Source organism: Sinocyclocheilus anshuiensis, unplaced genomic scaffold (assembly GCF_001515605.1).
Source record: "Sinocyclocheilus anshuiensis isolate Anshui unplaced genomic scaffold, SAMN03320099.WGS_v1.1 scaffold122, whole genome shotgun sequence".
Classification (NCBI taxonomy): Eukaryota; Metazoa; Chordata; class Actinopteri; order Cypriniformes; family Cyprinidae; genus Sinocyclocheilus; species Sinocyclocheilus anshuiensis.
Genome location: NW_015544153.1, coordinates 1,466,360 through 1,493,255, shown reverse-complemented (window position 1 = coordinate 1,493,255; position 26,896 = coordinate 1,466,360). Strand labels below are relative to the sequence as shown.

At 36.8% G+C, this 26,896-nt stretch overlaps 2 protein-coding genes across 2 annotated transcripts in view; one reads left to right on the top strand and one right to left on the bottom strand.

Moving 5' to 3' along the window:
* Window positions 1-762: 762 nt before the first annotated feature.
* On the bottom strand, window positions 763-4,024 carry LOC107695239 (DNA fragmentation factor, beta polypeptide (caspase-activated DNase)). Its single transcript, XM_016495049.1, has 7 exons — window positions 3,856-4,024; window positions 3,613-3,739; window positions 3,296-3,481; window positions 1,929-2,008; window positions 1,605-1,778; window positions 1,331-1,431; window positions 763-1,186 (listed from the first exon to the last, which is right to left on the bottom strand). Exons 1-7 carry the CDS (start codon window positions 3,973-3,975, stop codon window positions 976-978), a joined length of 999 nt encoding a protein of 332 aa, XP_016350535.1. The 5' UTR covers window positions 3,976-4,024; the 3' UTR covers window positions 763-975.
* Window positions 4,025-4,677: 653 nt separating this feature from the next.
* Window positions 4,678-26,896, top strand: part of nphp4 (nephronophthisis 4) — a 178,107-nt gene continuing 155,888 nt past the window's right edge. Inside the window, exons 1-2 of the mRNA XM_016495116.1 lie at window positions 4,678-5,267; window positions 6,441-6,587. Of these exons, the coding sequence (XP_016350602.1) occupies window positions 5,133-5,267; window positions 6,441-6,587 (282 nt within the window). The 5' untranslated portion in view covers window positions 4,678-5,132. The remainder of the gene's footprint in view (window positions 5,268-6,440; window positions 6,588-26,896) is intronic.

The window sequence follows — 26,896 nt, the reverse complement described above, 5'->3', positions numbered from 1 at the left end:
CTCCGTCCAGAGAAAATAAACCTCACTAACAGCTTTGGAAATCAACTTTTGTGTTTTATATGTATATGCATGTGTATACGTCTCTACATTTTATTAATTTTTTTATTCAACTTTTTTCATATTTAACCTTGTTTGGTGTAATTTTTGAAAACATTATTTTTGTCACAGAAGTCTTGAGTATATTTTGTACAGTAAATAAGGCTATTGTTTGTTGTTGAAAGTACTACAAACATTAGCTGTACAAGATATCCTGTTCCCAAACATGCTTCATGATTCAAATAGAGACTGTTTTCAAAGATATTTAGTTCTTAATAAACCAGTAAAAATTGAAATAAAAAAATATAAAATCAGTCAGTTATGAAACCCTGTAAAAATGTTATTCACATAATTTAAACAAATGTGACCCTGGACCACAAAACCAGTCTTAAGTCGCTGGGGTATATTTGTAGCAATAGCAAAAAATACATTGTATGGGTCAAAATTATAGATTTTTCTTTTATGCCAAAAATCATTAGGATATTAAGTAAAGATCATGTTTCATGAAGATATTTTGTAAATTTCCTACCGTAAATATATTAAAACTTAATTTTTGATTAGTAATATGCATTGCTAAGGACTTCATTTGGACAACTTTAAAGGCGATTTTCTCAATATTTAGATTTTTTTGCACTCTCAGATTCCAGATCTTCAAATAGTTGTATCTCGACCAAATATTGTCCTATCCTAACAAACCATACATCATTTTGAAAAATTGACACAAGACTGGTTTTGTGGTCCAGGGTCACAAATGTTTTGGAACAAAATTTGGTGTATAACAAACTAAAAGTTACAATTAAAAATGTCTATACCTAAAGCACAATATAACCCCATAATAAGATAAAATGGCCCTGAGCATCTCAGAACTTGCATCAGTGCTTGTGATTCACTAAAGTTGAAACTTTCACACTAAGCTGCAGAATTCATAAGAGGATTATTTCATTTCACAGTCCTCCTGACCCGTTTGTAGATTTTTCTGGAGTCACAGCTGAGCTCATGGGCTCCTTTCTTATGGCAGACGATGTGAACCAGCTTGAGATTCTCCCTTGTGAACAACAGTTTGTAGAAATAATCCACATTTATATCGCCGCTCTTATTGCCCTTCAGCGCCTCAGCGAGTGTGGGGATGATGGCCCTCTTCTTTTCTATCCTGAAAAACACATTTTGATTTCAGAATGTTATTCCTTATCAGACGTGCTAAATACTGATATTTTGATATTAAAATGTACATCAAGATTTAAGTGCACTTAAATGTTTTTTTAATAATCATTTACATTTAAGATTTACTACTCACAGGTGGTCCAGATTCCAGGTGCTGAAGAGAATTCTGCTCTCACGGTTCCCGTATGGGTTTATTGAGTGAAGAAATGTGCAGTTGTTCTCATCAAAGGCACCCTGTTAGCACAAAAGTCTTTTATATTCGTATACAAATAAAAACTACTGTACCACTGTGACAAAGCAGTTAATGAGAGATGTTTTACATTTTTATGTTTCATTATTTTCCTTCAAAGAAAAATGACAAGAGACTGAACTAATGAGACTCATTAGAAATGACTAAATGACAGCACCTGGCAGGTGAACCAGCCCTCTTCAGTGCAGAGCCTGTGGACGTCCCTCTCCGATCTGTCAAAATAGGTGCCATTATACCGTGCAGCTTTCAGTTTCTCTGCCAGGATCTCCACCACCTTTTTATATTCACTTTTTGTCTTGGCATTTGGAATAGACCGTGTATATCCATCAACCTACAGACAGTGAACAATACATCTCCTTCAGAATAACGACAGGTCTCCTGTGCTGCATGAAATGAATGATAAACTCCACTAAATGTAATAAATATCTTCAATAATTCAAAAACTAACATCTAAAGCAGAACTGAGAGCTGTTTGTCACACCTCTTTCAAATATCCTCGGATTCTGCTCTCACAGTTATACTTCATGTAAGCAGACTTGGTTTTAAACCGGGCATCAATACCTGACATACAGACATGAGAAATGTGAGAAAACGTGCACATATGCAACACATTTCAATATCTGAAATACTGTATACGGTCATATTTTCATATTTGTATTATTTATATGAATATTTAAAAATATAAAAGTATCATAACATATCTAATTTATTTGTACATATATATGCAAATAAATGATAGATTTATATTTTTAAAATGAAACCAATTTTGATAATTATTAACCGTGTGAAATTAGTTTGACAATTAAGAACATTTCCCCTACAATTCTAGGTGACATGTTCTTTGTGAGTTATAATATTTAATAATACAATAGCCAATAATACAGCCTAATAATGTTATCTATAAAAATTACAGTATCTTGTCTTTTTCTTTTTTTTTTTTTAAGATTACATTTTTATATAATAAGAAATGTGAAATAGTTCGGGTTAGGTTTGGGTCAAATCGAGTACCCCAAAAACATACCAATCATAGCATTCATGCTTAAAACAACAACACATCTTAAAGTATGTATGAAAACATTTTTGAAAATGTGTATATGTATTAAAGGGGTCCTATTATGCTCTTTTACAAAGTCTTGATTTTGTTTTGGGGGTGTACTAGAACAGGCTCTCTCATACTAGGTTGTTCGAAAAACACATTATTTTTCACATATTTTACATTATTACAACACCTCTCTTCCCAGTCTGGCATGAACGGCTCGAATAGTTCCTGTATCAAATGAAGGCCCGCCTTCTGAAATACGAAATGTGCTGTGATTGGTTAGCTGGGCCAGTGTGTGTTGTGACTGGCAGCACTCGGCACCTGGTCGGGAAATGTCATGCCCCTTACCATAGCCGCCTGCGAGCTTCAGTGTAAATATTGCGTCAAAATCAAATCAATTTGAGCTCGATTTAAACCTGGATGATTGTAACCCCTCTAAGTTCGTCTGTTTTGGGAAAGCTAGCGTGTCTCCGACATAGTGATAACACTCGTTGCCTTCTTTAGTGCAGCTCAACCAGGTCTCGTCCCATTCGTCGATATTTGTGATATCACAAATCCCGGAAAATATGCGTTCGTTCGTTGTAGTTTTTGAAAAGTGATTTCTGTTAAATAAAATATCTCCTTTTGAATTGGACTTTGAGCTTTGTAACTTTACAGATCTTTTTTATGCTCAAACAGCAACATTACAGACTAACTAAAGTTGAACAAGTGAAAAAGCATAATAAGACCCCTTTAATGTTGCCTCAGAAGAATCAGTTACAGTATACATACAGTAAATGCCTGCATATTATGTTCTTTCCCCTCATTACCTTGAAACCAGTCCTTATCATCTTCTCTGCTCTCCACCTCTGAACTGTCCCTCAGGTTCCTCAGAAGGTCTCCCAGTATTCTGCGCCGTTTGGGAGAACGTTCATCTGCCAGAAGATCCTTCGCTGCACTGATCAGAAGGTCTGCGTCTCTGTCCAAACCCAGGACTTGGTTTATTTCATGCACAACTGTAGAAAATGAAAAGCCAAAGCAATCTGATTCGTTCCATTATTTATAACTGATCACAATATTATTGTTTATTATGTTCAGGCAGTGTTTTCCAGTTTCAGGCTAACTGTCAGTCAATGAATTCACTCACGTCCATTCCAGCTCTGTCCCTCAGGCAGAAGAACAAGTTCCGTGTTATGGGGAAGATTTTGAAAATACTCTTCGGTAACTACTGTCCCGTCCTCGTATAAGCAGACCTGGCCTCCGGAGCTGGATACCTGTGGATAAAATGTGAATTATGAATGTCTGACAGCAGCTGCATCCAAGAGCTTTGTAGATTAAAGTAACTCTCTCCATAATAATAAAAAACACATGAAAATGCATTTTATTATACCTTTAGTAAATGGCATGCTTTTTTAATCAGCTCCTTCAGGGTAACAGCTGCAATTCCGTATTTTTTGGCCTGGTTGGCCCTTCTGATCTTAAACAGCTTGGGGTTTGTTATTTTGTGCATATTTTGTTTTCCGCAAATGCTAAAGTTTCTCTTCCGCCCTGTGTCTGCACGAGCGTTCAAAACAACGACACGACGCGCGTTGCCACCTCGTGGATGAAAATGAAAATAACACGGTTATGTAATGAACAATAAAACAAAATATACAATAAAAAATAAAAAGCATAATAGTAATATATGTTTTAATCATTTAATGCTAAAAATGAGAATGTAATAGAGTGGTTCATTTTGTATTCCAAAACCCCGAGAATCAGCATTTTGGTTTCCTCAGGCATTTCGCTTGGGTGTTAAATAGGATTGTCAGTTTATGAATAAAATAAGATATGTGGTTAACAGTACTTCGATAGACTTTCACATTTTCCACAACACAATTTGCACACTGTCAAATGTGAATGCACAAGGACTACAACTTTTGCATACTACGTGCGAATCGGTTAACCTTTGTTGTTTTAGCAACTTTCTTATTCTTATTTTTATATCTTTATTATTATTATTATTATTATTATTCTTTTAAATCACGACGGTTTCAGAATTCTCCTTGGTAAAAAAAACCCATAGACTAACAAAAACTGATTAAGCAGTGCCAGTCAGAGCTTAGATTCACCACCGAGCCACACGGTGGCGGTATAAATCAGCCCTGCACTTTTCTCCTGCAGGAAAGCGCCAAAACTCTCTTTAATTCACCCTGGCAACGGCTATCAGACGCTATGGCAACCACTACAGAGAGAATCCCTTCCTGACATTTTCATTACGTGTATTATGATTATGAAAACAACAGTGCGTAGAGCGTGTCAAAAATGTCAGAACTAGTCATTCTGTAAAATTAGCCTAGTTAACTTACAAGCGACGGAACCGTTAGTAGGAGAAAAGAAAGAGAACGAGTCAAACTGCTGTTGACTGCAGAGACTGAAATGAATGAGCAGCCTACAAAAAGAGTCTCTGCGTGATTTAGCGTCGCATTTGGTCAATATTCCGCATTTGATTTTAATTAAGTAACAAGCGCTTCACTTCGCCTGCGGGAATGATTTAACAACCTGGGAAGCTTTTAGACGTTTTCAGTGATGCTTGCCAGGGAACATTAACGCTCAACTGACCGACCGCTTTAAAGACGTTCCCTGGTAACTTAGATTGATAGTAACGTTAGTGAAGAAAGCTCGCACATGTCAGACTGGAAAAACACTTTCGAGAGAAACCGCGTGATCCCGCCTCACAGTCAAACAGCCAGACAAGCTTCAGGATCTTCTCAAGGTCTGCAGCTGGTCTTCAAACAGATCGATGGACTTCACATAAAACAGGTGGATGTTTAATTCAGATTCATGTTATGTAAAAATCTAAATGTATTGTTAGATCATGTCACTAGTCATAATTTCTCATATTTTCACATTTTAACCATCAAGTGTATCCTTAAGCCCAACAAAACATGTTTCAGACATTTTCATATTTCATATTTCCAATTTTACAGGAAAGAAAACATGGATGAAATTAAGGATTAATATTAATTTAAGTTTTATATCAATTTGCCTTTGCTAAAAATATATAATGAAATATGTGATAAGTATTAATTGATTTATTTATTTATCTATCTATCTATCCATCCATCCATCCATCCATCCATCCAACACAATATAATATAAATATAATAGCATATAATCTGTTTTTATAATGAAATTCTAGAATATAAAATAAATATTTCTTAGTATTAAATATCACACATAATTATATTAACAACAAATAATATATATTATATTAATATTATATAATTTTTTTATATAATCAGTATATATAATGAAATTCTAAACTATAAAAATATGTATTAGTCATAAATGATATATACACACACTAATATGTATTAATTATCAATATATTAATTATCAATAAATAATAAGTTATATATTTGTTACATAAAGTTATATATAATCAGTATATATAATGAATTCTAGACTATAAAACCAATATTTATTAGTAATAAATAAATAATATATAGATGCACACAGAATTATTAATTATTCATAAAAAATATCTTTATATTTATATTGCATAAAGTTTTAAATATATATATAAGTGACGTGATTTCATCTTTGTATGAAATGAACAAAATGTACTTGTGCATATCACAGAAGTGTGTGTGTTCATCATAAAATGTTCTTTCCTTTTGAAGTGAAGTGACATGTGGCCAAGTATGGTGACCCATACTCGGAATTAGTGCACTGCATTTATCCCATCCAAAGTGCACACACACACAAAACATGAACACACACCCGGAGCAGTGGGTGTAATACAGTATATAAATAGGTCATAAAAATTGTATTGTTAAATGTTTTAGATGAATTATATCGTGTCACACTGCAGCACACTGTCACTGCTTGAAATCTTATGTCAACTACCCATAAGATACCCACAACTACAGAGATAACATTTTTTGTTTTCCTTTTTTTCTCCTTTTCTTCCTGTGGTTGGCATGACAACAGTCAGAGTCACCGCCATCACTCCAGTATCAGCTGCGTGTGACCCTCTTTGACTCGGGTCACCAGCTCTTCTTCGGGCGCACATGGAAGAGCGGCTCACACTCTGTCAGTGGCACGCAGGGCCAGAGCGGTCGAGTGCTCTTCAATGAGGTAGGGTGACACATTTCTCACTGACTGATGATATTTAGTGTTATTACATGATGCAACACCTTTTCATGCTTGACTAAGGGTGCTATCCATTCAGAAGTCGTCTTATCTTCATGCCCTATTCCATGCAGAGAGGTGACCTCTTTAAAGTGACAACTTAGGCCCTGTTCAGCTTTTGTCCAGTGTCAGTCTTGTTGTCTAGATCAGTGTTTCCCAACCTTTTTTTAGTCGAGCACACACGCATAGAGCGGGATAATACGCAGAGCGTCACACCACGTGAAAGTGAATCCTGAGCGGTGAACTAATTTTCGGCAGCCGGAATTTCGGTGCATTTCTAATTATTTGCAACATCAGAAATGGATATTATATAATAGATGTTTTTTGAAAATTTTAGCAATTTAAAAATATTAAAAAAGGATTTTTTACACGGCACCCCTGCTCTCGACAGACGGCACCCCGGTTGGGAAACACTGGTCTAGATGGAGTATTTATGGAAACAGGGGTCAGTACTGTAAGTTTAACACATCCAGGGCTCAACAAAAATGTGTTAAAAAATGTAACAAACAAAAATAGATATAATATATATTAGAAAAATAAACTATATGAATATATAAACAAGTCATTCTTGCAATTTCAGTAAATGCTCGTATTAACCAACTAGATTGCTTTACATTTCAGACATATTTAAGCACAATTTTCAAAATTTTACAACTTTTTACAACTGTTCAATAAACTTGTTCAGTCAAAAAATAGTGTATTTATAAAATGTATTTTAGACACAATTTTGCCAACCTGTTTTGACTCCACCAATGAAATCAGTCTAGTAAGTGATTCAGTGACTCATCGAAACAGACTTGTAGCAATGTTAGTTTAGTATTATTGATATACTATTATATTTTTGTTATTATTTTGAATTAGATTTTATTTTTATATTTTCTGTTATCATTTAAATTTAATTTTTAGTAATTTCATTGTGTTTTGTCATTTATTTATTTACATATTTTTTTAAGGTATGTAGTTTTCATTAAGTTTTAGTTTTAGTTATTTCAGTACTTCAAAGAAATGTTGCCTTGGGAACTAGCTGAAATAATTTTTTTTTATATTTTATTTTACTTAATTTCAGTTAATGTTTATTTTGTTTCGAGGAATGAAAATTTTTTTTTTTAATAGTTTTAGTTAATGATAATAACCCTGTTTGTTAGTTCCTGAATAAGTCAGTGTTTTTGAAGAAAGAGTTTGAGGGAATGACTCGCTCACGGATGACAGTCACTTGTCGCCACCTACTAGTTTATCGATGTAACCTGCAGAAAGAGTCATCGAAAAAATCCTCACCACTAGGGATGTAACGATTCACTCCACTCACTATTCGATTCGATTCACGATTTTGATTTCACGATTCGATTTACTCACGATTTTTTTTAACAAAATGAGATTGAAGACATTATACAGTAAATGAAAAGGTGTCGTTTTATTAGGCTATTGCTGCACGTTTCTTTGTGAAATTGAAATATAACAAAACTAAATTGAAATTTTAAAACAAACCCCAAATCAAACAATAAGTTACGCAAATAAAAGAAATCTCTTAATATGAACAAACTAAGGCTTTGTCTGTGCTCTTTCCATTTAAAATTAGAGGCAACCACTGTATTTTAATCATGATCCAAACAAAGATGCTGCATACATGCAGCATGAGTAGTTTTTAATCTAAATTAGAATGTATCATTTCGAAATTTGAAGCAAAAACAGAATGGTCTGACTTTAGTTTTGTGAAACTATACTACATAAAACATATCTGAACGAAACAGCAGACGAGCTGAATGAGAAGCAGATTCACTCTCTGACAGCAGGTGGCGCTTATGAACAGCAATGACAGTGTCTCCTTGGTTACCGCTGTAAACAAAGCAGAGCTGCACTTATGAACACTACTTTAATATACACTGTTCAGAGGCAAGATGAAAAGAAAATACCACGTAAACTTTTCTAAAGATAGTCAGTTCCCCTCAGAGATACATTCATATAAATGCCTACTCCAATTGTATCGCGATTTGTTTGGCATCTCGACCGATTTGTATCGTCACATATTTGAATCGATTTTCGACCGGCTTGCGGTTAATCGTTTCATCCCTACTGACCACTGAATAAAATCTGTTTAATTCAGCCTTATTTCAGTGGTTATTTTTGGATGCACTACAAATAAACCCATTCTTTCCATTATGCCATTTAAACAATCTATTTTTCATTTTCTGCTATAATGATAGCAATCACCCTGACCCTGGGGGCACACCTTAAGGACAGACTCTTTTTTTAAAATTTTTTTTTTTTTATCTTTGTTACAGCTCAACTTATAAGTTGTGCTGAAACTCTCAGGTTTGAAGTATCAGTGCTGGCAGCACACAGCACAAACTGAACCCAGCAGAGTTTATTGGAGATGATAGACATGTTCTGGCCTCACTCAGCAAGCCCAATAAAGGCCCATCTGAGGCTGTGAATTTACTGTATTGCTATCCAGAAGACTACACACACACACACACACACACACACACACACACACACACACACACACACACACTTTGGTCTGCATGCCTGGCACCACAGTAATTCACTTAAATCTCCTATTATGGGCTCTTAGATCCACCAAATAGAAATAAAAGTTCTTGAAAATGTCCACTCTGAGTCACAGACTGTGGAGGCCGTGGTTAATGTCTGCAGAACACTCCATTTCCAGCTACTCGCTGTGCCTTTGTGTTTTATTACATGTTCTCCCCCAACTGCTGTGTGGCTCTGCATATTGTATTGAAAATGGTCTCCCTCTTGCCTTTCTGTCATCCATTTGGATTTTTTTTTGCTATCTAATTGACGGTTCATGATCGCAATGCCCTGTTTTTGCCACAGCTGCCCGTGGCAAGCAAATTAAGAGAATTTACACACCATGAAACTGTATTTTGTATTAGGTTTATTAAAGGGGTTAAATTCAGGGTCCCAACACTGTTTGATGCATGAATTGTAAAGATTTTTTTGAGTAATTTGTGATTACTGGATAAGCTTTTTAAAAATAATTTTGATTCTAACTGATTTGGTAATGAATTCGTTTTGTGAACTGGTTCACAAACATTTTGTGACTGGTTCATTGAAATGACCTGGCTCAAGAGAATTTGCTAACAAATCAAACATTTCTGTGGTTAGAAAGTTGCACAACAGTTTTATGCACAATATAAAATATTAAATGCTATATTTAGAGCATAACTAAAAAATGTATTCACTATAGAGATGTCTATGATTTTTCATGACTTTCATAACATTTTATTCAATAACTGTGTAAAGTTCATTCATTATGAAACAACTTTCTATTCATCAAAGAATCCTGAAAGGTCTCTTAAAATATAGTTTAACTGTTTTAAACATTGATAATAATAAGAAATGTATCTTGAGCACAAAATCGGCATATTAGAATGATTTCTGAAGTGACACTGAAGACTGGAGTAATGGCTGCTGAAAATTCTAATATTTTAAATTGTAATAATATTTTACAGTGTTACTGTTTTTACTGTTTTACCCTTGGTGAGCATAGGGAAAAAAAATCTTACCAACCCCAAACTTTTGAACGAGTGTATGTGTTGCCGAATGGATTTCTGGGGAGGAAAAAAAGGTGCTAATGTTGTTTCATTAGACTATTTGTATATCTTTTGTTTTGAATCTCTTGCATCAGCAAGGGACATTATAATTAGGCTTGAACCATTTATTATCTTGTAGTCCTCATAAAGACACCTACCACTAGCGAGTTACTTGATTATTTACTTCCCAAAGTCAGATGTTACTTGCATTCTGTGCTTGAGAAGAGTTCATTTTTGATCTTGCTTGTTCCCCAGTGTTATTCACTAATTAGCCTGGCTAATTCATTTTCTGCCATCTAACACAGAGTGAGAGGTTCTTGTTTATGAAATTGTGATGTGCTAATTTCCACCATTGTCAGTGTTGAAGCCGAATAAAACGTCTGCTTTTCTGTGAAACCCCAGGAGCGGCAGCAGCACAGAAGAGAGACCGTGAGATCACATAAGGTCTGTCAGACATGATGGATCTGTTTTAATATACGCCTCAGAGAAAAACTCAAAAACAGGGCGAGTGTTTATAGAGGAATGAAGATAGAATTAAAGCGGGACTCTCCCTCTGGCCCGACTCTAATAGAGGGGTGTTATGACAAAACCGATGTTTTGTGTGGAGATGTAGGAATCAATAGATCTAATTTGATCAGCGACCTTCAATTTGAGGGACAAAGATTTGAAGCCTGTGTTGATTTAGGTGAAAAGGAAGCCGATTGTTGGATTAAGTTACTGTGAATTTTCAATTGCGAATCACTATCAGCAATACGGTATGAGATGATGCTTAGTTTCTTAAAGGAGCCCTAAAGTCCCATTTTTGTTGTGCACCTAATCAGATGTTTTCTTTTGCTAAGGATGTTGGAGTGTCACACCAGGCCTCTATTTGTAAGGTCCAACCTCTTTAAATCCCTAAAAACCACAGGATGTGTCTGGGGAACATGGGTTATTCATGATGGGTGCCATAAAGCTCTTCAGCCTGTAGAGGGAAGTGCTGTCACACAGTTAAGTGGAAGTGTTATTGGGCTGTGGTTCAGAAGAGTCAGGCTTTTTCCATCGTCTCCCCTTGTGTAATGTTAAACTGTCTCTCCTCACTGGCTGTAAAACGGCAGTGTCATTGGGCAGCTGGGCAAACTATAGAGCCATAGATTTATGGGTAAATATCACAAAGAAATGTTCAGGTCATATTTCATCCCTAATTCAAAAGGGAAAAAAAATAAGAAACTATATTTTGCAAGAACAAAATTAAGCCTGTTATTAGGAAGCACATCAGGATTTTGTGCTTTGTGATATAATTTTCAGGACAATTAAACACATTTTACCCCTAAATTCTTATTACTGAAATGCAGTAAATAAATAACTGAATGAATAAATAAATAATTAAATAATGTAATTCTCATTTCTGGAATATGAAAAACATTGCATGCTTATTACTTTGTGTATACAGTTATTATTATTTGTATTTATTCTTATTTATTATAAATTTTTTAAAAGTTGAATTCAGCATAAAATGCTTTTTCGCCATTTAAGATTTTTAGCCTTGTTTATTGTCAGGACAGTTAAGCATATTTTATTAGTAAATAAATAACTAAATAATGTAACTCTCATTAATGGAATAAGATCCTGTTCTAATTACTTTTGTGGAGTAAATTCATGTCAAAAACTTGCTGCATAAATATTTGTACTCTTTCTTTTTTTTTTGTTGTTGCTATTTTTAATACCCTTTTTTGTATTATTCTAAACATTTTATTAGCTTTGTGAGTAAATGCCTCTAGACTAGGTCACTAAAACACCTAAACAACATTTAAACAAAGTTAAAGGCCAAATTTGCACCAGGGTGGTTTCTTCATTAGGGCGATAGGACGACACACCACCGAAGTGCGAAAGGGACGGATTTTTTTTTTCTATCACATTCAACCACAGCTGTGTCACTGTTCTAGACTGTTTGTTCTGCCTCTGGATATATAGTCCAATCATCGTCAAGTCACGTTCTGTAGAGCAGTGTTTCCCAACCGGGGTGCTGTCTGTCGAGAGCAGGGGTGCCGTTTAAAAAAATCATTTTTTAAATATTTTTTAATTGCTAAAATGTTCGAAAAAGCATCTATTATATAATATCCATTTCTGATGTCGCCAATAATTAGAGATGCACTGAAATTTCGGCTGCCGAAAATTAGTTCACCGCTCAGGATTCACTTTCACGTGGTGCGACGCTTTGTGTATTATCCCGCTCTATGCGTGTGCGCTCCGCTCAGTCGCTCCACTCGTATACCGTTCATGCGAATCGGAACAGCAAAGTCCACTCAAAAATCAAGCTGACAGGAAACATCGATGCAGTACAGTATTGTTTCTGTCTGCAATAGCCCTACTGTGTTGTAACATGGTGTGGTATATGGGCAACTCGGGTAACGTTGCTCTCTCATTCATTGATCTGCTAACCGTTATGTTATGCTCACGTGTCCTCTGATAATAAGAGCTTTCTAGGACTAAACATTATTTGGATAATTGGTAAAAAAAAACATAAATTTTGTAGGGCGCCACAAGTTGGTTAAAATTTCCAAAGGGTGCCGCGACTAAAAAAAGGTTGGGAAACACTGCTGTAGAGTACCGAGGCCGACCCTTTTTGGGCGATTTCACTCTGGCTGAGAATCGCTCTGACTTTTCTCATAGACTTCCTTACAAAGATTTTTTTGTCCGAACTGCAGGCACTGCAATGCAATCTTTAAGAGTTCAGGGAGGGCTAGCAATAACGTGCTTTCGTGATCATATGTAAACTTAACTTGTGCAGCGATTGGTGGGAACAAACATACCTATATTAATAAGAAATATGAAGTCAGGACTAGTCTGTTTGCGCTGAATAAAGCTAAGCAGTATCTCACCAGTAAAGTTTAGATGGATGATGATTGTAATAGAGGTAAAGACGATTACAGTGACATACGACAATTGTACACTATTAGACATGTGAGTCCGTTATTATTAATGTGCAAACATTAAAACGCTCTTTGATAGCTTTTTGCACAAGCACAATTAAGTATGGTCGCATGTCTGGCAAGTGTTTTATAATGGACACTCGCTGAAGAAGTGTGTTTTTATAGGAGTTTGCAATGGTCAGTCAGTGGTGTTTTTTAGTTGGCGGAGCAGCGGTGCTGTTCAAGCATTTTAAGATGCGCAAGCGTGGGAAGCGAGACGGTGCGGCTTTAGAACAGCGCTGCCTAGCATCCATCTGGCGAAACTTTGCTCTCTACCCAACAAAACGGACACAATTCTTTTGCTCTCCCGAATAAATAAGGACTTTTCATACCCTGCTGTTCTGTGTTTTTTCGGAAACCAGGCTGAATGAAGCCATTTCGATGGCACGTTACATCTGCCGGTAGACATGCTTCTACATCAATGAAAGGTGGTGAACAGATGTGACAGTGTTGAAGAAGATGTGCTGTCCCAATCTAGAATCAACTGTAAGCCGTTCTACTTGCCACGTGAGTTTTCCTCGTTCATTCTCGTAAGTGTTTACATTCCACCACAAGTGCACGTGAGCACGTTGCTACAACAGCTGGCTGATCAGATCGCAGAAACAGAGCAACAACACCCGGACTCATTCTCAGGGTCTTTAATAAAGCAAATCTCTCCCGTGAACTGCCAAAATAGAGACAGCACGTTACATGTCCTACCAGAGTCAGTAATATACTGGACCACTGTTACACCACAATTAAGGATGCATATCACTCTGTCCCACGGGCAGCTTTGGGGCTCTCTGATCACTGTTTGGTTCATCTTATACCGACCTACAGGCAGAAACTGAAATCAGCTAAACCTGTAATAAGGACTGTTAAAAGGTGGACTAATGAAGCGGGATTTACATGCCTACTTTTACTGCACTGTTTTTGAAGCTGCTGCCACCAATCTGGATGAGCTCACGGATTCTGTAACATCATACATCAGTTTCTGTGAGGATATGTACATCCCTACCAGGACTCATTTAACTTACAACAATGACAAATGGTGGTTCACTGCAAAACTCAGACAGCTCTGTCAGGCCCCCATCTTCACACAGATCTTCAACAGATCACTGGAGCTGTGCGAAGTCCCTTCATGCTTCAAACCCACCATTATCCCCATCCCAAAGAAACCCAGAATTACAGGATTAAATGATTACAGACCCGTGGCTTTAACATCTGTGGTCATGAAGTCATTTGAAAGACTGCTGCTGGCCCACCTGAAGGACATCAACGGACCCTTGCTGGACCCCCTGCAGTTTGCTTACTGAGCAAACAGGTCTGTGGATGATGCAGTCAACATGGGACTGCATTATATCCTACAACATCTGGACAGACCAGAGACTTATGTGAGGATCCTGTCTGTGGACTTCAGCTCAGCCTTCAACACCATCATCCCAAAACTTCTCCTTTCCAAACAACTCAGCTCTCTGTGCCCACCTCCATCTGTCAGTGGATCACCAGCTTCCTGACACACAGGTAGCAGCTAGTAAGGCTGGGAAAATTCTCATCCAGCACCCGCATCATCAGCACTGGTGCCCCCCAGGGATGTGTTCTCTCCCCACTGCTCTTCTCCCTGTACACTAGGGTTGTGCCGATAGACGATAGTATCGTTTATCGACGATAGTCAGGGATATCGCCTGTGGCTGATGCCTTTGACGATAGCAAGATGATTATTATTATTATTATTATCAGGCTAGTAATACTATCTAATTAATATTAGGGCTTATATTTATTTTTCCGCGTTCTAATTAATATTAGGGCTTATTTGTTGCATTATATTTCTTTTTCCGCGTTTTTACAGTGTTGCGCGTTATAACCAATCACACACAATTATGCTGAGCTTATGAATGCAATGGCCGATCAGAGGCGTTCAGATGAGTCATCGCGGAAACAGCGGAGTTCCGTTGTTCAGCACTCACTGACTGAATTCTGACTCGCGAGTTCTCTCATCATAAACAACAAAGTGCAGATGTACCTGCGATGTAAGTATAAGAGATTTATTCATCATACAGTGTAGATCATGCATCTACACTAAAGAGCGGCTATGCAGTTGTTTTGGCTATATTACTTTTTTGTCTCATGCAGCGCTCTGCCTGCGTCTGAGTAACAAACTAAAAAAAACAACAAACAAAAAAAAGTGTTTGTTTATGCTCTACTACGTTCTACTATGTAGAACTACGCTCATATTTATAATTCCAAACAATCAGTAACCGACAGGTGCTTTGAAACGCTGTTTTGTACTCATTTATTGACGAGTCGGCTGCGGTGCTTCTCTGCCGCTCACTGCACAGAACGTCGCGTTCCGAACGTTGTTTAAGCGACATATGGTATTGCGGTATTTAAATAATTCATATCATAACAAAAATAAACACCGGTATTCGGTATGAACCGGTATACCGCCCAGCACTATGTTAAATACAAATTCAGTCATATTAAAAACATTAGGCTGCTTTTAGCCTTACGCTGGAGATGATTCACTTACCGGCAATGAAACTAAGTAAATAAGTAATTAAATAAATTAGCATGATAATATCGTGTATCGGCGATCTCACAGGCTGACGATAGGACGATATGAAAATTGAGCATATCGCCCAGCCAACGACAGCCCCTCTAAAAATCCCTCTGTCAAGCTCCTAAAGTTCGCAGGTGACACCATACGTATCTGCCTCATCCAGGACGGAGACATGTCTGCTTACAGAAAGGAGGTTAAAGAGCTGTCTGTCTGGTGCAGTTATAACAACCTGGAGCTGAACACACTCAAAACAGTGGAGATGATAGTGGACTTCAGGAGTGTGATGTGGTTCAAAGTGTGGAAGGAAGAAGACAGGGTCGGCGTGACTGGGACTCGTGCTTTATTTGAAGCTCTCTGGCACAAACAAAAGAAGTGGCGCCCACTGCGCTTTCAATCACTTAGTAGATAATTCAGAATATAAATCTGCATACAATTCCGGCTCCAGCAAACAGCCTCCCCATGTGACTCGAGTTCCCAGTCAGTCTCTCTCCCTTGTTTCCCGATACTGGTGGCTTTTATCCAGTCTCTCCACACCAATTACTGAAACGAGACACAGGTGTTTATCATTTGCACTTGACCTACTTACGCCCCGCTCTCTCCTGTTGCAGACCTCGCTGAACCACGCCCCCCTCGCCACAAGGAGAAACCCCCCTGCACTCCCCCCATTCACCATCATGGACAGCACTGTAACAACAGAGGAGTCATTCAGGTTCCTGGGCACCACCACCTCTCAGGACCTGAAGTGGGTGTTCCACATAGACTCCATTGTCAAGAAGGCCCAACAGAGGCTGTACTTCCTTTACCAGCTGAGAAGTTCAACCTGCTACAGGAGCTGCTGATACAGTTCTACTCCGCAGTCACTGAATCCATCCTCTACACTTCTATAACTGTCTGGTTCAGCTCAGCTACCAAATCAGATCTTAGAACATTGTAGCGGATAGTCCGGACTGCTGAGTGAATCACTGGTACAACCCTCCCCACTCTCCAACAACTGTGTTCATCCAGAGTGAGTAAAAGGGCTGGTAAAATCATTCTGGACCCATCATGTCCAGGCCATTTCCTCTTTTAACTGTTGCCATCTGGTCGGCGCTACAGAGCACCAGAACGGCCAGGCATAAGAACAGTTTCTTCCCTCAGGCAATCCATCTCATCAACACAGTTAACTTGGCAATAAACGTGTAATGCACAACACTGCTTATACATTTATTTATTGAACACACATACCTCTTTTTACATTTCCTTGCATTTGTACATAACACACCTCTACACACAAATACCATCTATTGTTTTATTTTGTATATTGTGCATTTTTTAAAAATATATATATTTTTTGTGTATTGTTATTTCCTATTTACTTATCCTATTTTTATTCTTATTATCTGTGTCTTGTCTTGTCACTGTCAATCTGTTTGTGCTATGGAAGCTTGTCACCAAAACAAATTCCGCGTATCTGTAAACATACCTGCAATAAAGCTCTTCTGATTCTGATTCTGAAAAAGTAATCTATTCCTGTGATAGCAAAGCTGAATTTTCAGTAGTCATTACTCCAGTCTTCAGTGTCACATGATCCTTTAGAAATCATTCTAATATTCTGATTTGGTGCTCAAGAAACATTTCTTTAAATTCATTAATACTTTTATTCAGCAAGGATACATTAAATTGATCAAATGTGACAGTAAAGACATTTATAATGTTACAAATATTATATGTCAAATAATATCATTCAATGAACTTCCTATTCATAAAAGAATCCTGAAAAATGTATTCAGGTTTTTACAAAAAAATTTAAAATTAAGCAGCAAAAACATTCAACATTGACAATAATAGGCAGCCATTATTAATAACGGAGCAGCAAATCAGCATATTAGAATGATTTCTGAAGGATTATGTGACACTGAAGACTGGAGTAATGACTGCTGAAAATTCAGCTTTGCAAACACAGAAATAATTTAAAACAGTTCAAGTAATTTTAGTTCTTAATTTTTTTTAGTTCCCTTCATTTTTATTTCAGTTAGTTGCCAAAGGAATATTTCTAATTTATCTAATAATTTAATTTATCTAATATTTATACTTGTAAAAATGTATGTCAGCCTTATTTCTATTAATGAAAACTTGGAGAACTATGAAAAATTAGTTTTAGGTAACAAGAACAATACTGTTGGCGGATGCTTTTTTGCTAAGTAACTCAACTATGCAAAGTTTTTTTTTCTTGTTGTCGTCTATGAAAGTAAAAGCTCTAGATGTCTTTAACTGTTGCAGTATGTCTCCCTGTTTTATCAGTGTTTTGTGCCATTTTTAAGATAACATGCATTAGGGAAGAACCTTTGACTGTTATGATGCATCTCGCTGTGTTTTTCATTCCTCCTGCCGTGAATGCTCTGTCTTTAAGACGCTGTGTAAAGGTCAAATACATTTTTAAAAAACGTTTAAAAGCTTCTGTTCCGTTCTTCTGTGCTAGCTGTTGAGTGCAAAACATTAATTTAGCTTTTTTTGAATGGACTGAACATGTACATTCAAACATTAGGAATCAAACCCATGACCTTGGTTTTGTTCTCGCCATTCTCAATTCCCATTGAAAAAGAAGGAATTTGAGCAGAAGAACAGAGCGACGAGGAGTGCAGGTATTCATCAAATGAGAGGCGGTGAACAAAAAGATGTCTTTTAGGACTATTAATGTGATGAAGAGAGAGAACAGAGGGCGAAAAGAATGGTTTCGTGTGTGGTGTGAAAATAATTCTGCAATCAGCACTCCCCGTGGCTTCATCTGCTGTACTCGTTCTCATTCTAACATCTCCACTCCTCCTCTTTATTCTCTTCTTCTCTGTCTGCTCAAAGTCTTAAGAGCAGCTTGTGTCTTTGTTGGTGCGTTGTTCTCTCTTTTAATTCCAAGAACTGCTTTTGTATAGGGTTTTTTTTTTTTAGATGAGAGCACCATGCAGAGAAAGAGTCTTTAGAAGTGTGACATCACGGATTTAACGGAATTATATGACTGACTGTTGAATGAGCTCACAGCTCTACATGGTAATGACTCGTTTTAGCAGCCGTACTTCACTTACATCTTGCGTGTTTTACAGTAGTTTCACAGGAATATACAGGGCGTTGATGGATATCGACTGAGGTGAATGAGTGCGAAGGAAGAGCAGTTGTGTTTTACACTAAAATGCCATCAGGAGGATAGAGAGTTCTCGGTTCATCATTCAGTTATACTTCAAACTGGTAGAACTGTTATGCTTGTGTTTGAACACATCTTTGAGATATAATAAGGATTAGCTGAAAGGATTAGAAGAAAAATTGTCATTATTTCACCATTTAGGATATTTAGAACACCTTTAAGGTACTTTCATGGTGGCAATATTTAATTCCTGTGATCGCAAAGCTGAATTTTCAGCAGCCAATACCCCAGTCTTCAGTGTCACATGATCCTTCAGAAATCATTCTGACATGCTGATTTGGTGCATTTATTATTATTATCAAAGTTGAGAACAGTTGTGCTGCTTAATATTTTTGTGGAAACTGCTTATTTTTTTGTAGGATTCTTTGACAAATAGAAAGTTCAAAATAACAGAATTGATTTGAAATTGATGTCTTTTGTGACATTATAAATGTCTTTACTGTCACTGTTACTTTTGATCAATTTAATGCGTCCATGCTGAATAAAAGTATTAAAATGTTTTTTTTTAAAAACTTTGAACAATAGTGTACATTTTTCTAGTTATGTTAAGCTCTAAAATAAGTTATTAGGTAGAAATTGTGAGTAAAAAGCATTGTTAAAAACCTTTGAATCCAGTGAATCCTGAATGAAAGTCATGGAGCCAAATACTATTGTAGACACTAGTAGGCCTTGAGGTCAAAAAGGATTTAAGAACCACTAGCAGTTGATGCATGTAATGCTTTGTGTTCTTCTTCACTATTATTTCCTGTCCTCTCTGTAGTCTGTACTTTGATGACTGACTAAGAAGATGAAAATTATTTGTGTGCTTTGACTTGCCAGACTGTGCATCTTGCTTGTCTGAATATGATGTGTAAATCATGCTTAGTTCGTAAATTATGAGGTACCAAAACGAGGACTGGTGATGGATTCTGCAAGTTTGGTGAGATTCAGTGGTGACAGAACATAAACGCAAAAGAGTGTGCGTAACACCTAATCAACACTTAAAGCTAGTGACATGACAAAAATACATTGTTCAGAAAAATCAACAGCTTCTGAAGTCACACTGACAGCTTTGTTGATTATGATGGGAGGAGTTTTATTGTGTTGATATGGCGTTACTAAAGTAGTGTTGATTTCCCTATGAAAGATGGCATTCAATGAAAATTCATCTATTTTCTAAATGGATGTTATTGATCTTATTGTGAACTGCAAGCTCACATTCGGACCTCCATCCAATCAAGAACCAATGGATAGAATCATGTCCACACCCTACATTTTTATTTTATTTTTTGATAATCCTCACAAGAAAATATCTGTTGCTACTTTTGTATGCCATTTCATTATGACTTTAACTTGCATTACGATAAATGAACTGTGATTAATTTTAAAATAAGATTATTTTGCTTGAAAGGAATCAAAAACATTGGTGAAATGGACCGATCAACAGTTATTGAAAACATTTAGTATTAATATTGTATCATACTTAATTAGAATTAGTATTGTACGGAATTTTACGAAATATATGTTCATATCAGAACGTTATGCTTTAAGTTATGCAAGTGTCAAAGGAAGTGCTTCTTGAATCTCTTGGACAGAGTGATTATACTTACAACATTTTTAACACTGTTAGAAGAATGTACTGTGAGTGGCCATTTTTCTATATGCCAAAGCAATTAACTGTACATTTATGCTTTTGCCGGGTTAGTCTTTTGACATTGTTGGATTTTGTTCCTTGCTTGCATCCTTGAGAGCAGTTTGTCTGTAAAACCTCTTTTTTGTTAACTGTTCTGAGTATATATAGTTTGTTTGAAGGTGAGGACAGAGGCAATCTAGTTTCAAGCTCTTGAACACAGACAAGGGACGGCTGGATTGATAGCGGCCTCTACAGTGATGTTTCCCTTTGAAATGCTACAAAGAAACAACTTTATCAGGTCTAATTGCTTCTCTGCTCAAGGAGAGCTCTGAGCCCGAAGGTCTCGCATCTGTGAGCAAGTGCAAACAGCAGATCTATCCACACAACCCTCTACATTGCGAGTAAATCACTCGCATATGCGACTAAATCTTCACTCTGGCGACTAAATGATGTCTAATATTAGCCATGTGTGTGTGTGTGTGTGTGTGTGTATGTGTATGTATATGTGTGTATGTGTGTGTATGTGTGTGTGTATGTGTATATGTGTATGTGTATGTGTGTGTGTGTGTATGTGTGTGTGTGTATATGTATGTGTGTGTGTGTGTGTGTGTGTATACGTGTGTGTGTGTGTATATGTGTGTGTGTATGTATGTGTGTGTGTATATATGTATATCTGTATGTATATATTTATCAGTCTGGCGAGTAAACAAAAAAATGTACTAGCCAATGGCGATTCAATTGCCAAGGTGTTCGTAGAGGGCTGCCACAGCACAACTGTGGACATTACATCCCTGTCATTCACTCCCAGTAGGCTTTTAGAGAGTCTCTTTTAATGTAGCTTGTGGTTTGCTAGAAATATGGAAATTGCTGCAACTCCAGCAGCACTTATGCCAATGTTTTGAGAGATTTTGTGTATTTAGCGAGCTGACAGAGATGAATGCCCTTTTCTTCACAGAGAAAAGAGCTGCTGTGCGTGTGAATACGAGCATGTACATTCTCAGAAACATTGCCGCAGCCCTCGCTTCAATCCTGTGGTGAGTGCAGGGTGTCAGCAGATTTTCCAAATCATTAAAGTAGGGCTTCATCATGATCTTTTGGTGGAAATGCAGACCGGTGCTATTTTAAGATGCATAATGGCCCACAGATTATTGCTTAGAAAATGCAGGTAACCTGTTGCTTGACTGAGGGGCTCCTGGTGCAAGTAATGATCATATCAATTTGCTCTGCTTAAAAATGACCCTGTCTATGGATCAGAAGTTCTGAAAGGTAGAAGAATGGAAAATGGTTTTCTTTTAATGTGAAGGTGAACCATAGTTTGCAGTAAGAACATTACACATTTGTTATGCCATTGTTTTCGAGTGAGTTGATAACAAGAGGATATTGCTAAATAGTGATGCAACTAAAAATATTTGCCAAAATTGCAAAAAAAAAAAAAAGATAAATAAAATGAAATTTCTGGTTTCAGTTGAAATAGTTTTTGAAACCACTGACCGAAACGATGTTTATTTAGCACTTCTTTGATGACACTGGTGCATGCAATTGCAGTCAAGTACATCGTAAAAGTACATTGTATGTGCAAAAACTGTCAGGGCTGCGTTTACCAAAAGCATCGTAAGCTTAAGTTGATCGTAGCTCCATTGGTTTCAATGAGTCTACGATGTACTTAAGCTTATGATGCTTTTGGGAAATGCAGCCCAGGACAGTTGTGGGTAATTATTTATTTTTTTAAATAAAAAGGAACAAAAAAGTTTATTAACAATTATTTCTGTTTATTATATATTTATTATATTTTAATATAATAATACATTTTTTAACATTTTTCCTTTTAATTTTTTTTAAATTGGGAATTATAATACAGCTATAATGTAACTGTAAATTCAAGAATACTTTTAAAACAAATTATTACTGATGTCAAAGTTATTTTAGCAATTTGGCTCTACATCAAGGGTTTTCAGTTTTGCAGCTTGTTTGCGACCTTCAAAGTAAATAACTGTCTGATGAAAAATGAAATGAATTACATATTTTGAAGCATATTTGGAATCAATAGTAACCATTTACCAGAGATGCCCAAACTTTTTGCTACATAGGGGCAAAAATCAAACTTGATTGATGGCCGTGGGCTGAAGGTAAATGATGCATTACCAATAAATATTCTATCAAAATGTACATTTTTATCAAATGTACTTATATTCCTAGCATTTGAAAGCAAAAATAAAGCAAAAAATATTAAAACAAAAATATATATATATTTTTTTCTCTGTGTTTCCCAACCTATTATATGGAGTGGGCAAAATCAAAGGTCATCACAGGCCACCATTAACCATTGGTTTGAGTGTCTCTGTCATATACAAGTCTCCTTCTGTTTTATCTGACCACTTCTGATTGGCTTACCTAAGAATTAAATCTAGGTGTAACTTAGGGTTAGGGTTAGGCCTAAATTTAGGCCTAAGTTTTTAAACTTCTGCGCAGCGTCTCAAGGTTGATGCTAAGTTTAATATTTGCCTTTTACTTATCATGTCTGTGCTCATTAAATACTCATCAAACGTCTTCTCTGTTTGTTATTGAGTTTGCGTGACTTGTTTGTGTGTTCGACACGACAAGAAGAATCTGATCGTCGGCCTCCCCGGGACATCGAAGCCTTGGTTTTTAATTTGGGTGCTGTGAGCAGAGCTTCTCCAATTCCCACCAAAATAAACAAACCGTGGCCTGGGCATCACGCCTGAGGGCAAAGCCGCAGAAACAACACAGCCAAAGTAAATAGAGTCCTGCAGCAGTCAAACAAAGCAGCTCACAGACCTAACAGACTCGGCTCCATCAAATCACTCTGCATACTGGCACGCACACGCATACGTTCCTCTCACACGCACCACCAAAAACTTGCATATGTATTCTGTATACTGATCCTTATCGTATTTTCAATATGGAGTTGTTCTATTCTATTCTCATCTCCTCTTTACATTTAAGAGGCCTCTATGCATCACCCTAATGAGCCCTGATTTCCTTTTAATGCTTCAAAAGGAACCGTTCTCCACTCAGTATGCTTGACTTGTCTCTCAGAGCTACAGAATTTTAATAAATCAATTCTGTAACACATGGATCATCTTAATCCACTGTAAAATGATTAGGTCGACTCGTCTCTCTGCTGGCTCCATAGGCACCATACTGTGTAAATTTCTGCACGTGTTAGTGAAAGAAGGTAATGGTGGGTGATCAGAGGAGGTTAACCCAGGTTATCCCATCAGCACTGCAGTATTCATCGGCGAGGTCATCGAAGTTTACCTGCAGGGTTCAGATGTCCCTTAAACTGAATCATCTGCCCCATGTCCCTCAGACGCCTTTTGCACATCCTTCTCAACTTAATTGAGTTGTTTGTATTGATTTGCTACACCTTCTGCGTGTTTGGGATGCTCGTGGACCATCGAGGCATCATATATTTACAGCTGGCTTCAAAGCGTTTTCATTCTTAGCGTAAATGTCCAACACCACAGAGTGCAAAGATGAAGCCTGATTTGTTATGACCGAACATGGCCAAGAAAAGCACCACTGGTGCTATTTCGAAGGGTGATTCACGTACTTTGTAACTGTAGCCTGGCAAGCTTATAATTTATTGTATATAGATACTAGTCAAGCTTCTTTTTTTTTTTTTGGAAATAGTTAGTGGTCAGTTGAAGCTATACTTAAAGGTGTACTTTCTTTTTTTATGTTTTACAATTTACAATAACATTTTTTTTACATTTTAGTATATTTCAAAATGAAATTTATTCTTGTTACGACAAAGCTAATTTATTTTCAGTCTTCATTGTCACATGATCCTTCAGAAAACTTGGGCTGGTTAATATTTAACTGTGAAGCATTTTTATTCAGGTTTCATTGATGAGTAGAAACGGTAAAACGGTGGTAATTCATACATACACAGCCCCTCTTTCTCCCTCTCTCTCTCCCTCTCTCTCTCTCTCTCTCTCTCTCTCATAAATGAACACTTGATGAATTACACTTTTCTGAGAATAGAATATTGAAGTGGAGATCGCTAAACTGCAAGCTAAAACTAAAGCCGGTGTTTTCAGAAAGCAAGCGCGTTTATCCACAGTGGAGAGAGAGCACTCTCCACATGGCACATGGTTGCCAGGTCGACAAAGATGAGTAACACGCTTAGCAGATATTTCCGTATTGCGCAAGTGGGAAGCTCTGTTTCGGGCATTCCGTCTCTTTATATCAGTCTATTCCTCTGCGGCCAGATTAAACCTTGTTATAACCTATAATGCTCTATTCATCATTTTTTGGAAACCTTGCACTTTTCTGCTCAATTTTAAACGTTGTTCTTGTATGCAAATTAAGCTTGGTCCACTGCTGCACACGTGCCACAATATCGATTCAGGGCCAGCTGTATCGATACTCGTATCGTCAAATCTCTGTGACGATACATCGTCGTATCGAACACAGCACTAATATTAGGACACTTTAAAATACCATATGACCACTGCTCTTTAAGCATTCAACCATTTCTGGTTCTCTTTCTGGTTTTATAACTGAATTTTTGTGTCTAATTTAAACGCGTCTCACAACTCATGCTGCACTTTCCTACTGGTTTGTGTAGCTTTGTACAAATTGGCCTGGTTTCTATAGTCAAAACCGGTTTGCACTGTGCTGTCCGTTGGGTAGTGCTGTTTCATCCCACTTTTGGAGTGTTTGCTGTTTACGCAACAGAATACTGCAGCACATAATCACAGAGTGGAGCAATTTTGTAGTTGACAATTTAGTCACACCGCCTGGAAAAGTGGTCACTTTTAGTGTCAGTCTTGGAACCCTCATATCTGTTGCTTTATTTTGTATAATTTAGAACTTTTTGGTGTAATGTTTGCTTAAATGTTGCTGTGTTGTCTTTCTTTCTGTCTATTTTTTTGAATATTTTATATGTTTATATGTATTTATTCATACTTTAAAAGTTTGGGGTCAATAAGATTTATGTTTTGTTTTTGTTTTTTTCACCAAAGCCACATTTATTTGATCAAAAACACAGTAAAACAGTTATATTGTGATATCTTATTACAATTTAAAAGAACTTTTCAACTTTATATTTTAAAATGTACAGTATATTATTAATGTGTAAAAGGCAAAGCTAGGATTCTTTAATGAATAGAAAGATTTTGTAAAAATGTTGAAATCTTTACTATCAATTTAATTAACATTTTCGAATAAATGTATTAATATATGAAAAAAAATCTACTGACCCCAAACATTTATTTTATACATTCTCTATAAATTCTATAGAATTCTGTGTAAAAAATGTATTTATTTCTTTTTAAATGTTAGAAATGAATAATAATTTATTATTATTATTATTATTATTATATAATGCAGTGAAATTTAGCCTATATATTTAGCCTAAATGTCCAAATACCAGTCTTAATAAAAAGGGTAAAATGGAATAAAGCCATTTAATGCCAAATGTGTTGAGTTAAGCCAGCACTGTTAAGTTACATATAGTTTAATTAACAGCAATGTTATATGTAATTATTAATTAAAAACTATATGTAATTATTAATTGATCTCAGGAGTTAACATATTACCTTTGGCGCCCCTAGTACCTGTTTTTTCCCCTGTCAGTGAGCAGTGAGAATGGCGTGTACAGACTAGTGTTGTCACGGTACCAAAATTTCAGTAGCCGCGCTTATGCTAATGAATAACTATATGGAATAATATTCATAACAGAAGCTCTACATATTACAAATGTAATTGAAACTTACCTGCTTGAACTTGATCGGGGTGTTTTGTTAGTTTGATGCGTTAGGTCACCACTGCTTTTATGAAGAGGTTGCCAGGTTTTCACAACAAAACCCGCCCAATCGCGTTTCGAGGGGGTCCTCCGTTAAAAATCCCGTTCCGTGGATAAAATACGCGTGTTTTGGCGGGGTTCCCCTGGTAAAATTCGCATTCCAGGGGCTAAATATCACGTTAATGCGGTCGTTTTTCAACCCGCGGACATGAAAAACAACCCGCGGCAACAGTGTTAAAGCAGCCCAATTCCGCGGGAAAACCGCGGACTTGGCAACACTGGAAGAGGATAGCTTTCTGATAGCGCATCAAGAACCGGGTTGACCGGGTATTCGGTACCACCGGTACTTAAAAAAACCTGGTACCGTAACGTTTTCATTTTTTTAGTACCGACTTGGTACCGAAATACCGGGTCTTTTGACAACACTAGTACAGACATTAACGGGCTTCTTGCTTCTCATCTGCTGGACTGTAGCAGTAGACAGCAGAAGCCCCTCGGCAAGAGCCCTGTGCTCTATGATTCACTTTCACAAGGTTAGTTAGAGTCCCTAGAGTCTGTGTTTGTTATCTGCTTTCTGCTGCTTATACATTTTATATTCTCTCTCTCTCTCTCTCTCTCTCTCTCTCTCTCTCTCTCTCTCTCTGTCTCTCTCTCTCG